The sequence below is a fragment of the Chionomys nivalis genome, chromosome 1 (assembly GCF_950005125.1).
Source record: "Chionomys nivalis chromosome 1, mChiNiv1.1, whole genome shotgun sequence".
Lineage (NCBI taxonomy): Eukaryota > Metazoa > Chordata > Mammalia > Rodentia > Cricetidae > Chionomys > Chionomys nivalis.
In genome coordinates this window covers 67,636,953-67,651,067 of record NC_080086.1, presented here as the reverse complement: position 1 = coordinate 67,651,067, position 14,115 = coordinate 67,636,953, and the positions used below count along the sequence as shown (strand labels likewise).

Sequence of the window (14,115 nt, the reverse complement as noted above, 5' to 3'; positions counted from 1 at the left end):
CCCTCCCCAGCCCAAACAGCCACGTATCATTGTAGGAGAATTACCAACAAGCTCAGTGTATTAGTCAGGAGGGTTCTTTAGAACAGGGATTTTCAACCTGTGGGTGTCACAGCCTCTTTGGAGAGCAAACGACCCTTCCACAGGGGTTGTCCAAGACCACTGGAAAACACAGGTTTCCATTACGTTTAATGAAAGTAGCAAAATTAGTTATGAAGTAACAGCAAAAATAATTGTTACAGTTACGAAGTAGCAGCAAAAATACACCATAGTTGGGGGACCCCACAACACAAGGAGACTTGTATTAAAGGATTGAGCGCTAGGAAGTGTAAGGACCACGGCTTTAGGGGAACAGAATTGGGAGAATGTATATATATGGGATTATTGAATGGCTTACAGACTGTGGTCCGGCTAGTCCAACAATGTCTATCAATGGAAAGTTCAAGAATTCAGTAGTTGCTCAGTCCACAAGGTGGGGTGTCTCAGCTGATCTCTAGTATACACCAGAATCTCAAAGTAGGGCCTAATGCCAGTGAAGGAATGGACTTGCCTTCAAGAGCAAGAAAGCAGTCCTGCTTCCATGTCCTTTATATAGGCTGCCAACAGAAGCTGTGCCCCAGATTAATGGTGAACCTTCCACCTCAAAAGGTCTGGATTAAAAGTGGATCTTCTCACTTCAAATGACTTAACAAGTCCTTCACATGTGTTCTTGGTTGGTTTGGTTTTGGTTAGTTTCATATGTAGTCAAGTAGACAAGCAAGAAAAGCTGTTACATTCCGTTTTAGAAAAACTACAGGTGCATTTTGGGTTGGTCTGAAAACTGGTTTTGGACTTTTTGAGTAGAGTTGGAAACTTCCTAAGTGATCACGTCCTTAATCTTGTATAAGACACAGGAAAACTGTTATATCAGCATTATACATTTACTGGCATGGCTTTATTTTGTAGCCCCGATTAGCTTCAGACTGAAGTCTTGCTCTGTGGCTGCTTAAGTGCTATGTGCCTACCTCATTTTTGGTGAGTTTTTGTTTGTGTCAGTAGGTCTGAAAATGATCAAAAAGGCCATTGGGATGGCCCAGTAGGTCAAGGTGTTTGCTGCCAAGCCTGCAACCTGAGTTTCATCTCTGAACCCTCATAGTGGAGAGAACCAACTCCAGAAATCTGTTCTTTTATCTTCACATGTACGCTGTGGCATGTGCATGCCCCCCATAATTAATGATCATTTTTAAATTACATATAACCTTAAAAAAACTTGAAGTGATCACCAAAATGTGTGTCAGGGTATCAAACAGCTGAGTCTTTGGAAGGTATTTGAAGCTTCAGAAAAGTAGAAATAACCCAGACAAGAGTCAGGAAGGCCAGAGTTAGGCTTTGAAGCCTCATAGCCAGCAACAAGCCATGTATCCTTAACATTGTCCAGTATCAAGATTTTCCAGTTAGAAGCATGCCCCTTGGTTGACAGATCCTAGGTCGTACCACTGTGTTTTGACTTTGAAGGGACTGGGAGGACATTGTAGGGCTTTACTCAGAAGGAAAGTTTAGCAGTCTTGGGAGGCAGGAGATGCAAGCCAGGAGATTTTCAGTCTTTTCTACAAATGTTCAGGTAAGGTTAAGAAGCTGGTGTACAGCTACTTGAATCCCTCCTCCCCCCGAAAGGGTTCTCTGTAGTTCTGGCTCTTCTGGAACTTGCTCTATAATCTAGGCTGGCCTCAAACTGAGATTCACCTGTCTCTGCCGCCTAACTGCTGGAATTAAAGGCATGTGCCCCCACCGCTGGCTGTAGGATTGAATTTTTTAAGAACTGACTCTTGGGGTGCTAGGAGGCTTCTCTATAAAATGACTGTTACTAAAAATCATCTCAGTTAAGTAAAAACAGAAGATGTATCCCAAGAGATCCTAACTGAGGAGGCCCCATGGTGATGAGGTGGTGCAGGCTTGTAGCAAGAGGGTCAGAAATCCAAGCTCATCTTCAGCAGCGACATAAATTTGAGGCCAGCTTGGGCCATAGGAGACTCTGTCTCAACAATAAACAAAACACAGAGTGATTAGACCCAAAGTAAACAAAGGTGAACGAACCTCAAGTTCAGAGCAGAAAGGCCCGGCTATTTCCTGGGCCCAAAGGTGGTTTAAGAAAATGAAGAGGCTGGAGAGATGGCTCAGTGGTTAAGAGCACTGGCTGTTCCTGAAGAGGCCCAGAGCTTGATTCCCAGCACCCACATGGCAGTCCGCACCCATCTGTAACTAGTTCCAGGGGATCTGACATTTTCTTCTGGCCTTGGACACTGTATGCACATGTTGTGCAGACATACGTGCTAGCAAAACATCCAGACACAAAATATAAAAAATTTAAGGTTCAAGTTGCAGGCAGTACTGATGTGGCTTGGTTGGAGGAGAGTCTCAAAACAAAAACAACAAATTGCGTGACCAAAAGCCTGGCCGACCTGTGCAGGACGATTGGGGTGTCGTGTCCTGCAGTTTAGATTCCAGCTGGATGAGTAGGTAAGGGTGAAGTCGTGCAAGGTGATTTCCTTTGTGTGATGGGGAGGCTGAAGGATTTGAGACATTGTTCTCTCAAGCAGCGTGGCCATCCTCTTGGAAGCTGAAGGTAAGGGGTGCACAGTGGAGCGCCAACAGTTCTCAGTCACAGTTATGTGGGTTATTGTTCTGTGGAACAGGATTGACAAGCAAAGGTGCTAATGTAAATGATGGAGGTAAGTCTGACCTTAACCTAGGGTGCTTAGCTTCAAGTGGCAAACTGGTCTGCACTGAATTCAGTACTCGTTTTCAGCAGGGCTGGCTTCCAGCAGCTCAGAGAGAGTCCCCTGTCTACTTCCTCAGAACCACTTCTGTATCTGCTCCATTGCCAGAGCATCTCTGCCTGTTTGGTTGCAAAGCTGGTTGCTGGTGGTGCCAGGCTTTCTACAAGCTTAGCAATACATTGGAAAACCATAATTTAATTCCAGCCAAATCTAGGGAGCATATCTCAATGGTCTGGTTCACCATCTAGTTAGCCAGTCCCTGCACATCTGAACATGTGGTTTGACTATTAAAGGGGCCACTATACAGCTAGAAAACATTTTAGACAGTTTTAATTGTGTTCTTGGCATAAAAGAAACTTGAAATTTAATAAATCACCTCTAATTACACTAACATAAGTAAGTTTTAAGGAATCAAGCAGAAAAATATGTGTATCAAGTAATGTGGAGATGAGGGCTGGAAAACAGGAGTCACTCAACATTGGAATGAACATTTTTGTTTTGTTTAGAGACAGGGTTTCTCTATTGTCTGACTGTCCTAGAACTTGCTATGTAGGCCAGGCAGGCCTTGAACTAACAGATCTAACTGCCTCTGGCTCCCGAGTGTTGAGTTAGAGGTGCGCCACCATACCTGGCCTATAAATGAGCCTGCTTTTAGTTGATCACTTGAAAGAACAAATCTAGGTCTAATCCACACGGGAGGAACTGACTGCACAGACAAGCGCAGTGACAAAGTCCTGCAGGCCACATCAGACTGAGGCTGCAGACAATCACCACCCAAGAGATGGGGCTTGGTGGAGCGTCAGCTTTCATTCTCAGACAGTGTACACGTTGCTTTTCGGGTGGTTATTTATCCCTCATGGTGTGCGCTTCTAAGCCTACCTATTCTGATGGTTTTTTGCTTTGAGCCAAGGTCTCACTACTAGCCCTGGCTGGCCTCAAACTCATTCTGTAGCCCTGGCTGGCCTTGAACTCAGAGATCTTCCTGCCCCAGTCTCTCCAGAGCTGGGATTAAAGGTGAGAGTCGCCTCACTCCCATCCTATTTGGTTTTGAGACAGGGTCTCTATAGCCCAAACTCGCCCGGCTGGCATTGAACACAAAACAGGTTCCATCCTGTAATCCCAGGGCGGTATCCCTGGAATTTGGGGAACTCCAAAACAAATTTCCATCTTTCTCCCCTCATCTAACACCCATACCACACCTCATCCCCACTCCTTCCACCCCTGGTTTGGTTCATCGCTCATCTGGCCTCTGCAGCAGTCTGTTCTCTACGATTCCTCCCGGAACCAGAGCACTCTTTCTAAAACACAAACCTGAGAAGACCCCCTTTTGCTTGAGAATTTCACAGAACTCCTTTCTGGAAAGAAACCAGTTCCCCAGGGCACTGACTGGGCTGTCAGGAGGCAGGCCTGTCCTGTGCACCCGACAGCCGAGGTGGGCGTCTGGAGGCGAGCAGGGGGCCCAGCCGTGGAAGCTGGTCTGGGATGGACGTGCCGATCACGGGGCGGGCGCGGCCTCCGGGCGGCAGGGGGCGGGCTCGCCCAGGGCTGCGGTTCCAGACCGAGTGCTGGGGAGTCTTTCCGCCTGCACAGTGACCTCGGGCTGCGGGCTGCGTCGCCGGGCATGGCGGCATGGGGCCCGGCGTCCACTGCGCCTCTGCTCCGCGGGAGCCACGGGGTGAGCCGGCGGGGCTCGGGCAGAGCTGCGGGGAAGCTCGGGTGGCTGTTGTCTGGTTGGGGACGTGGGGCAGGACCAGGGCCCTTCCCTGCTCTCATTCATTCTCTCCTGACCTCTCTGATTCGTACTGGGGGTGCTGGGCGGGGGGGTACCCGGGCTCAAGTGGATCGGGGACAGTCCCATAAACCGTCACAGTATAGCGAACCTGGGAAAGAAATGCTGCCTTCTGTAGCGGAAAACTATAGGTGTTGCGGCCCCGAGTCCAGGCGTTGGTGCTGGGCACTAGGATGAGTCTGCGCCCTGCAATCGCACACAGAGCAGGCCTCTGACCTTCACCCTCCTTAGCCTGCAGCCTGGAGTGGAAGCCCAGCCTACAGCAGTTAATCTCCCACCCTCTCTTGGTTTTTGAGACAGGGTCTTGCATTATAGCCCTGGTTAGCCTAGAACTTGTGACATTCCTTCTGACTCCTGGAATAACGTCCTAAGCAACGGTGTCTAGTCTTTCTCCCCTTCCAGACTCATCTTTAGCTTTACCTCCTCCATCATTCTCCTCCCGTGCCTGATGGTATCGAATCTGCTTCCCATGCTGAGGAGTTGTGTTGCTCCCAGGGCTGTCATCTAGGGCAGGTCATCAGGGATTCTGTCAGTCTGTGGATGATGGCTGTGCTAAGATGCTGGGCTCCTCTGCTGGGCTCCTCTGGGCCACTCTGTGTCTTAGTGACCTTACATGCTGTGTGCCATCCGGTTAGGCCACCGTTGCTGCTTCTGTCTCAGGAGCAGTTGCACCCAGGCTTATAGCCTTGGTTTTGTTCCTTCGTGCAGCACACAGACCATAGAACTCCAAGCTTTCATCTGGCCTGCATTCCAGCCATCTCTTAGGCTTCTTGGCCTACGTCCCGCGGCCAAGCCTCTCATTTGCTCACTCACTGCTTCAGGGCCTGTCTTGGGGTCAGCTCTGGGATGCTGCTGTGGAGGGGCAGACTATCTCGGCCTTGGATGGTCCGAGTTCAGTCCCCAGGCCCATGTGAGTTGGTAAGAGGGCTCCCTGCTTTTCCCGAGGACCCCACTGTTTCCAGCCTCCGTGTCAGTCAACTCACAGCTGCCTATAACTCCAGCTCCAGGGATCTGGTACTCTCATCTAGCCTCTGAAGCGCCACATTCATGTGCCCAAACTCTTAGACACACACACACAGACAACTCGAAGTAAAAATTTGAAAACACAAGCCAGGTGTGAGGGCACACACGTGTAATCCCACTGCTGGGGAAGTGAGACAGGGGGCTCCCTGGGGCTTGCCTGCCAGCCTAGTCTACTTGATGTGCTCCAAGCCAGCAAGAGACTGTCTCCAAATACAAGGTGATGTGGCTGAGAATGACAGCTGTATTTGTCCTCTGACCCCCAGTGCACATGCACACACGGGCAACTGCATACACATAAACATACCACAGAGACCCAGGATACAGCCCTGGAAGTCTAGAATATCACCTGCTCTGGACCTTGTGGTGAGACTGAGGAGTGACTGGATGCCACCTACAAGCCCAGCGCTCCCTGCCCCACGCAGCAGGGGCCATGGCTGTACCACCTCACGGTCCCACAGCCCCCCTCTGTATGTCGCAGCTCCTCATGGTCCCACAGCCCCCCTCTTTGTGTGTCACAGCTTCCTCTCCTGCACTGTGTACATCGGATGTTTGCCTCCCAGACTGAGGGGGAGCTCAAGGTGACCCAGGTTCTCAAGGAGAAGTTTCCTCGAGCCACAGCTATCAAAGTCACGGACATCTCAGGTAAGGCTTTCTCCCACGGTTGCCATGGGGCTTTGCTGGGGGGTTTGAGTTTTTAGCTGGGGAGAGGCTGAAGTCAAAAGGCTGGGAGGAGGAAACCTGCCATACTGACTTCTCTGTTTCTGTTGCTTTGGGCCAGATGGAGATGGGGACTTAGAAACATCAGAGGGAAACCACAAAGGCAAAGGCCTGGCTGAGAAAACTCTGGGTTACCAGGCTAGCCCTGCTCAGATGAGGTCTCTTGCTGACCACTAAGCCTGCCCCTCTAGAGGCACCTAGAGCTCAGGATAGTCTCTCACTTTTGAGATGGACTTGTAATCTGCCCACTCCAATTCTTCTGACACCATCCAATGGAGAGCTAAAACAAGCCTAAGGTAGGTTTTGTCAGTTACCCTACTTTATACTTTATCCAAGAGTCAAGCTCAAAGCATCAAAAGGAAACAGGAGAACCAGAGGCAGAATCAGGACCCAGGACAGACTCTCCAAGCCCAGGCTGGTCCTTCTCTCCTCAGGCCACTGCTGTGCCTCTGCATGTCTGGCTGTCTGTCAGGACCAGGCTGAAGGCATAGCTTCTGCACTAGAAGCAGAGGGAAGATGGGGGCCTTATCCAGACACACCCAGAGAGGGACACGGGTGCAGGCAGCTAGATAAGACATGGCTCTGCATGGCCACTGCAAGGAGGGCTCCCCGATTTCCCTAAAAGCTTGCTTGCATGGGCAGGGAGACCATTCAGAAATAGCTTTTCTTGGGCTGGGGATGCAGCTCTGTTGGTAAAGCACTTGCCTAGCGTGTACACAGGCCAGCTTTGATTCCCAGAAACATAAAATTGAGCAGTGTGCTGTGTTGGCTCATAATCCCAGCATTCAGGAGGTGGAGTTCAAGGCCGTCCTTGATTATGTGGAGGGGTTGAGGTCAGACCGTTTGAGACTCTGACTTACAAAACAAAACACAAAGAAGTGTATTTTATTATATGTCAGGAAGAGCCCTAAGGGCATTCATTGGTGTAAGAAAGCATAGAGACTGTTCTTGAAGTGGTTGGTTACAGGTTGATTACATCATGTCCAGTCAGGAAGGGCGGGGGGAGGGAGATGGAGAGGGACAAAAAGGAGGGAGGGAGGGGATGCTGGCCCTCAGCTCTCTTTTTCGTCCAGGTATCCAGTTTAGGGGTGAGCAATCCCAATCTAGAAACTTCCTCATAGACACGCCCAGAGGTTTGCCCCCTAAGTGATACTAGATTCTGTCAAGTTGATAGTCACTCCCAGCCACCACTGGAGGGACCACACATACAATCGGATGAAACCTTAGGGTATTTTTAACAGGTCTATGGAAGGTGGAATACTGAAATTGACCCTCCCACCATCTCCCATGGCTTACTAAGAGAAAATGTTCTACCTCCCAATGCTTCCCAGACCTTGGGCCTCCTCTTTCCTGCCCACACTCGACAGTGTGGGTAGCAGAGAGGCCAGAGTGAATGTCAGATGGGGAACTGTGCTCTTACCGGCACCTGTTAGCCGAATGCTGTCAGGACTGTCCTTCCTTGGGACTGCCTGCTACCATCTGTTGTAACTGAGACGCCTTTGACTTTGTTCAGGAGGCTGCGGGGCGATGTACGAGATTAAAATTGAGTCAGAAGAGTTTAAAGAGAAGAAGACCGTCCAGCAGCACCAGATGGTCAATCAGGTCAGTGGCTGCCGATCGTCCTTGTCCCTCTGGCCTTCAGCATCTGCGCGCACAGCAGAGGGCATGGTTGCTATCGCTGTCGGTTCTAGGGCACAGCAGGGCAGCCATTAGAATGTGGTCAGGATGACAGGACTTGAGACCCTGGAAACACAAAACCAGAGACTCACTAGGTTAAGATTTTGAGCAAATGTAAATTCATTCAGAATTGCAAATAGGCTACCCAACAGTTATTTTTCAACCTCTTTGATAATACTAATAATGTTTACTGTTTCTTTTTTTTTTTTTTTTTTTTTTTAATGTATACAATATTCTGTCTGTGCGTATGTCTGCAGGCCAGAAGAGGGCACCAGACCTCATTACAGATGGTTGTGAGCCACCATGTGGTTGCCGGGAATTGAACTCAGGGCCTTTGGAAGGGCAGGCAATGCTCTTAACCATTGAGTCATCTCTCTAGCCCCTGGTTTGGGTTTTTGTTATGGTTTTAAAGAGAGTCTCATGAAGCCCAGGCTAGACCCAAACTCATTATGTAGGCAAGGATGGTCTTGTGCTTCTAACTCTCCTGCCTCCACCTCCCAAGTGCTGAGGGTATGGGCCACCACACCTGGCTTATGAAGTCTGGGGACCAAGCTTAGACACCCTCTGTGAAAATCTACTTACTGAACTGGATCCTTAGCCTTGTTTGGGTATTTTTAAAGACTAGGTAGTCCAGGCTGGTCTTGAACTTACTATACAGCCAAGGGTGACTTTGAACTTCCGATCTTTCTGCCTCCACCTCCAGGTGCACATCACCACGACTAGTGTGAGATGGTGAGGGTGGAACCCAGGGCTTCCTGCATGCTGGGCATGTGCTCTGCCCACTGCTGTACAGCTTCAGCCTTGTTAGGGATTTTTGAGGCGTGTCCTCTGGCGCTGGCTTGTGTGGACTCTGATCTCTAGCCACCGCTTCCAGAGCAGGGTTAGAGATGTGCTCGGCTGTGCCTGGCCCGCCCGGTGTTTTCTGCTCTCACAGGGCTAAATGACACGCTTTTGTAGATTTGGGTTTGTGTTCCTCAGTAGGAACCTATACCAGCGCTGACTCTGGGCCTCTGTCTCAGAAGCCACCCCTCTGGACAGCTGTGTCTGGTGTCACTCAGAGCTCTTGGGCACTGTCAACTGCTTTAGCTTTTGAAAAGCAGAGTTCTGGCCATCAGCCCCTTTATCTTGGGTTCACATGTGCTCTACTGTCATTGGAGGGTCCTCCCTCCCTCTGGCTGTCCTGATTGGACCTCTGGCCTAGTTCCCTTCTGCACCCAACTCAAAAGCTGCTTCCCATCCTCCTGGCTGGGCCCCAGGGCCCCTCCATTTTCTGACTCCTTCTTTTTACATTGTGGCTTCTGCAGTCCTTTTAGGGGTGGGGCACAATGCTGCAGCACCTATGTGGTTAAAGTAGAACTTGTCTTCCACCATGTGGGTCCTCGGGATTTGAACCTAGGTAGTCAGGCTTGCCAAGCACCTTTTCCCATTGGATCATCTCACCTAAACTCCAACACCTTCTTCCAGTTGCTGGTGGTTCTGACTTGTGTCCTGACACGTCCACGTGCACCCTGGACACGTTAGCCCTTTGACATTCTCAGAGCCCCTCCAGATACAGTCAGCTCTGTGTGGGTTCCAGGCTTAGAAGGCAGGTAGCTAGGACAGGGAAGACCTGGCTGGGGGCTTTCCCCACAGCTTGTTGGACGTGGGTTTTCCTGTGGGACTTGTGTTTTGTTCTCAAACACATATGCTACCTGGTGTGACTGGATACTGGTGTGGCCTGGGTGCTGTTAACCTGCATGCATCCCTTGGCCTGCAGCTACAGTCATGACCCTGAGTAAGTTATTAACCTCCCTGTACCCACACAGTCTGAGGACACATGCAGCCCTCCTTAAATGTACCATGTACCCTAGGCCAGCTAGCTTCCAGGCAAGTCTCCTGTCTTCCCCTCCCATGCCGCTGTGGGAATGCCAGGGTTACAGATGTGTGCCACATCTGGCCCTTTTACCTAGGTTCTGGGGAATCAAACTCAATCAAATTGTCAGGCTTGCTTTGCAAATGCTCTCACTTGGCGAGCCATCTTCCTGACCCTCATGGTGGCATTGCTACTGGCCTTGAGTTCTTTCTTGTGGCTTTCTTCTTCATTACCAACCCTCACTTTTCCCTGTTTCCTCAATACCTGGTGTAACACTGTGTGTACAGGCATGCTCAAACATGCTTATCCAAGGTACAGCTTTTTATTTTTTTCAAGACAGGGTTTCTCTATATATCCGTGGCTGTCCTGGTACTCACTGTGTAGCCCAGGCTGGCCTCAAACTCAGAGATCTGACTGCCTCTGCCTCCCAAGCTCTGGTAGTAAAGGCGTGCCCCACAACGACTGGCTTTCAAGCTGAGTCTTCTTACCCACGGTATTTTGGGGGTTTTGTTGTTGTGATATTCTTTGTTTGTTTGTTTTTGAGACAGGGTTTCTCTGTGTAGCCCTGGCTGTCCTGGAACTCGCTCTGTAGACTAGGCTGGCCTTGAACTCAGAGATCTGCCTGCCTCTGCTTCCTGAGTGATGGGACTAAAGGTGTGCACCACCACTGCTCAACTTTTTTTTTTCTTTCTTTCTGAGGCAGTGTCTCATAGTTCAAACTGGCTTTGAACTCACTATGTGACTGAGGACAAAATTGAACTTCTTTTATTTTTATTTGTTGCTAAGCACTGGGGATTGAACACGTTACATTATCTGCAGCCCCATGACTGATCCTCCTGCATCCACTCCCACATTTACGTTCCTTTCGTCAAGTCCCATCACTTCCACCAGAGCCTGTTTGTTAGCTGTAACACGTAACATGAGACACTGACGTGGGTTGAGGGGCCTTGGGAGGCTTCACAGACATCAGGGGAAGGTGTTAGGAAGAGTAAGTGTGCACACTACAAAGCCGCAAAGCTTCCAGGATTCTAGACCCACGGGAAGGTATGACTGGACTCCCAGCTGTCTGGCACTAGCCCAGCTGCAGAGACAGAAGTAGCCACTAGAAGGCATCCTGGGACTGCAGCAAGCAGAGGGACCGGGCCGACTGTGTATGTGAGGCCCAGGGTCCTTTCTGTTGGCAGAGTTGAGGCTTCCATTGAACATAGAGTTGGCCTGGGTAGAGCCAGTTAGGAGCATGACTGAAACCAGCTGTATCCAGGACCACAGAACATCTGGGTCCATATCCTGACCTACTTACTCACTTGCTGACTTTGGGCCAGGGGTACTCAGTGTTGTTTTAACTCCACAACCCAGCTAGGAGTGTCTTTGTGTGTTTGTGTGTTTGTGTGTGTGTGTATGCTGTGGGTTCAGGGTCTTCCTATATTGCTGGGCTGGACTTGAACTCCTGAGCTCAGGTTACCACGCTCCCTTACCCCGGTGGCTGGGCTATGGATATGTAACACCACAGCAAACACAGGTGGGATTATTGTTGTTGTTTTCTCTGGGCAGGGCTTCTCTTTGTAGCCTTGGCTGTCCTGGAACTCAATCTGTAGACCAGGCTCAGGCTAGCCTTGAACTCACAGAGATCTACCTGCCTCTGCCTCCTGAATGCTGGGATTAAAGCCATGTGCTGCCACCCTGGCTAGAAACTTAAATATTACTGAATAAAAACAACTGAATGTAAAGGGAGCTGGGTGTGGTGGTGTGCACCTCTAGGTAGCATGAGTAGTAAAAACCCAGAGACAGATATTGGGGTTCAACCCGAAGACCAGAAAAGCAAAGCAGCCAGCCACTGGCTCCTACCTCAGTCCGAAGATGGCAATTCTGCCTCTAGGAATCCTCAGAATTGGAGGACCCTGACCTACAGCACCAAGTTCCAGGCCAGCCAGGGCTAGACAGTGAGACCCGGCTACTGGGAAGAGGCTTAGAGGGGCTTGTGCGCAAGTGTGAGGACTTGGGTTCGGATTCCCAGAGCTCGGGTGAAACTAGATGCTGACATCACAGACCTCTGTGACCACACTCGGCATCACCATCAGCGCCCAGAGGCAGAAGTGGGGAACCCCTGGAGTAGTTGATTGGTGAAACAGCAGGCTCCACTTTAGTGAGTGAGACCCTCTGCCTTGATCTGTAACGCAGAGAGCAGCCAAGGAAGATACTCCAAACACATGGACACAGTGCACATACACACATGTACACCCATACACATGCAAGCATGCACACATACACACACCACACAAACATAGGCAAAAAATGTTTTGAAGGAAAAAATTGCTTAACAAAACATGTACAAAGTGTCCTTCAGACAGCTGTATAGAACACTCTGTAGCCAAAGGAAAGACACAAGAACTAACTGTGGCATCTTTTCCTCAGGCACTGAAAGAAGAGATCAAGGGGATGCACGGCCTTCGGATATTTACCTCTGTCCCCAAGTGCTGACAGCGCCCCAGTCACGCAACTGCTGATGCTTGAAACCTTGAGTGCACTTCACCACAGCAATCTTCCAGAAGAATCCCTGCCAAAAAAAATGTATCTATTTTTGTTCATAGACATTTATGTATTATAATTATAGGAGGTATGTTATCTATTTAGAAGTTAATTAAAGACCACAGATACCTATTGCTCACAACAGGCGTGAGTCATGCTTCAGGCCCCTTCCAGAAGCCGCGTCCTCCTTTCGCAATGGTTCGTCTCTGTGGAGTTCATCCTGCTACTGGACATGGAGTCTCACTGTGTAGCCCTGGCTGGCCTGGAACTATTAACAGAGATAATAGTTCCTGGCTCTGCATCTCTGCTTCTTGGAAGAAAGGTGTGTCACCACACCTGACCCTAGATTTCTTGGTTCTATAAAGAAGTTTAAAAATTTTCCCTCCCCTACTTCTCCAAGAATAAGGAACCCTGAGTTTCTCATACCCCAGAGGAGCTGAGGAATAGTGAGCCTCACCTGGAGTTTGAAGGTCCCCATCCTCTGCATCTGGAGGGAGGTGAGTTGGCCAGGAACTATGCTACCTTAGCCAGTCACACACGCTCACCCTGGACTCTGGGAAGCTGGGACATCCATTCTGGGTGCCAGGGCTCCGAAGTCTGGTGTTCTGCATGTAAGTTCTAGTGGTCGTTGTCACCAATGTCTCTGGATCCATGATGGTGAGCAGAGGGTGCAGCGGGGTGATTGGCACCCAGCCCCAGGACCTGCCTCACTCTTGTTTTCTAGAAGCTGCTCCCCAGTGTCCTTTCACGTTCAGTGGCCAACTCTGTGCCTTTGCTCTGCATTCTTACTGGTTCATCAAAGTATGGTCAGTTCCTGCTGCAAGCACGGGGGATCTCTGCAGCATTCGTCAGCCCCTTCCGTGTGGCTTCTGCCTGCCTTCCCGCCCAGCCCCCACGTCCCTTCTGAATAGCTTTTTCTTTTTTCTTTTTTTCTTTTTCCTTCCTTCCCTTCCTTCCCTTCCTTTCTTTTTGAGAAAGGGTCTCTCCACAAAGCTTTGGCTTTTCTGAAACTTACTATGTACACCAGGCTAGCCTTGAACTCAGAGATCCACCTGCCTCTGCCTCTGGAGTGAGGGGATCAAAGACATATGTGCCACCACACCTGCCAATAGCTTTCTTTTGAAAATTGTAATGTGGCGTGTGTGTGTGTACACATGGTGCCACATGTGTGTGCGTACACATGGTGTCACATGTGGTGTGTGCGTGTACACATGGTGCCACATGTGTGCGTACACATGGTGCCACATGTGTGTGCGTACACATGGTGCCACATGTGGTGTGTGCGTACACATGGTGTCACATGTGGTGTGTGTGTGCGCGTACACATGGTGCCACATGTGTGTGTGTGCACGTACACATGGTGCCACAGTGCACACTGGAGGTCAGAGGAAACTTCCCTATGTTGCTTCTTCCTTCCGCTGAGTCCTGGGGACTGAACCAGGCTTGGTGACAAGCACTTTTACCAGCCGGGCATCTTCCGTGCTGAGTCTGTAGGTGCTCTGAGCATCTGAACGCGAGTTCTTTTGTGTGTGTGTGGCACATAAGAATGTATCTTCCCAAATTTAGACCAGAGTGTGAAGAACTGTCTAGGCCCCAGCTTTGGAGGGATCTGCTGTGGCCCGCTTCCAGCACACCCCTACCCACGGAGCAAGGTGTCTGTTAGTGACAGGGCCTGTGCTAGTTTGTGAAGTCGTCCGTAGCCAGCTCCAGGATCTACTGTGGGCTAACTGTACCAGGGAAGAACAGCTTGAGGACACTTGGGGTGTGGCTGGGGAGTC

General features: G+C 50.0%; 1 protein-coding gene across 2 annotated transcripts; it reads left to right on the top strand.

Moving 5' to 3' along the window:
* The first annotated feature begins 4,314 nt into the window (after positions 1–4,314).
* Bola3 (bolA family member 3) lies at positions 4,315–12,470 on the top strand. 2 transcript variants are annotated; one of them, XM_057789973.1, is made up of 4 exons: positions 4,315–4,428; positions 6,084–6,207; positions 7,796–7,884; positions 12,224–12,470. In XM_057789973.1, exons 1-4 carry the CDS (start codon positions 4,375–4,377, stop codon positions 12,287–12,289), a joined length of 333 nt encoding a protein of 110 aa, XP_057645956.1. In that variant the 5' UTR covers positions 4,315–4,374; the 3' UTR covers positions 12,290–12,470. The 2 variants fall into 2 exon arrangements, with proteins under 2 accessions (XP_057645956.1, XP_057645962.1); XM_057789979.1 differs by lacking the exon at positions 7,796–7,884.
* Positions 12,471–14,115: the final 1,645 nt, after the last annotated feature.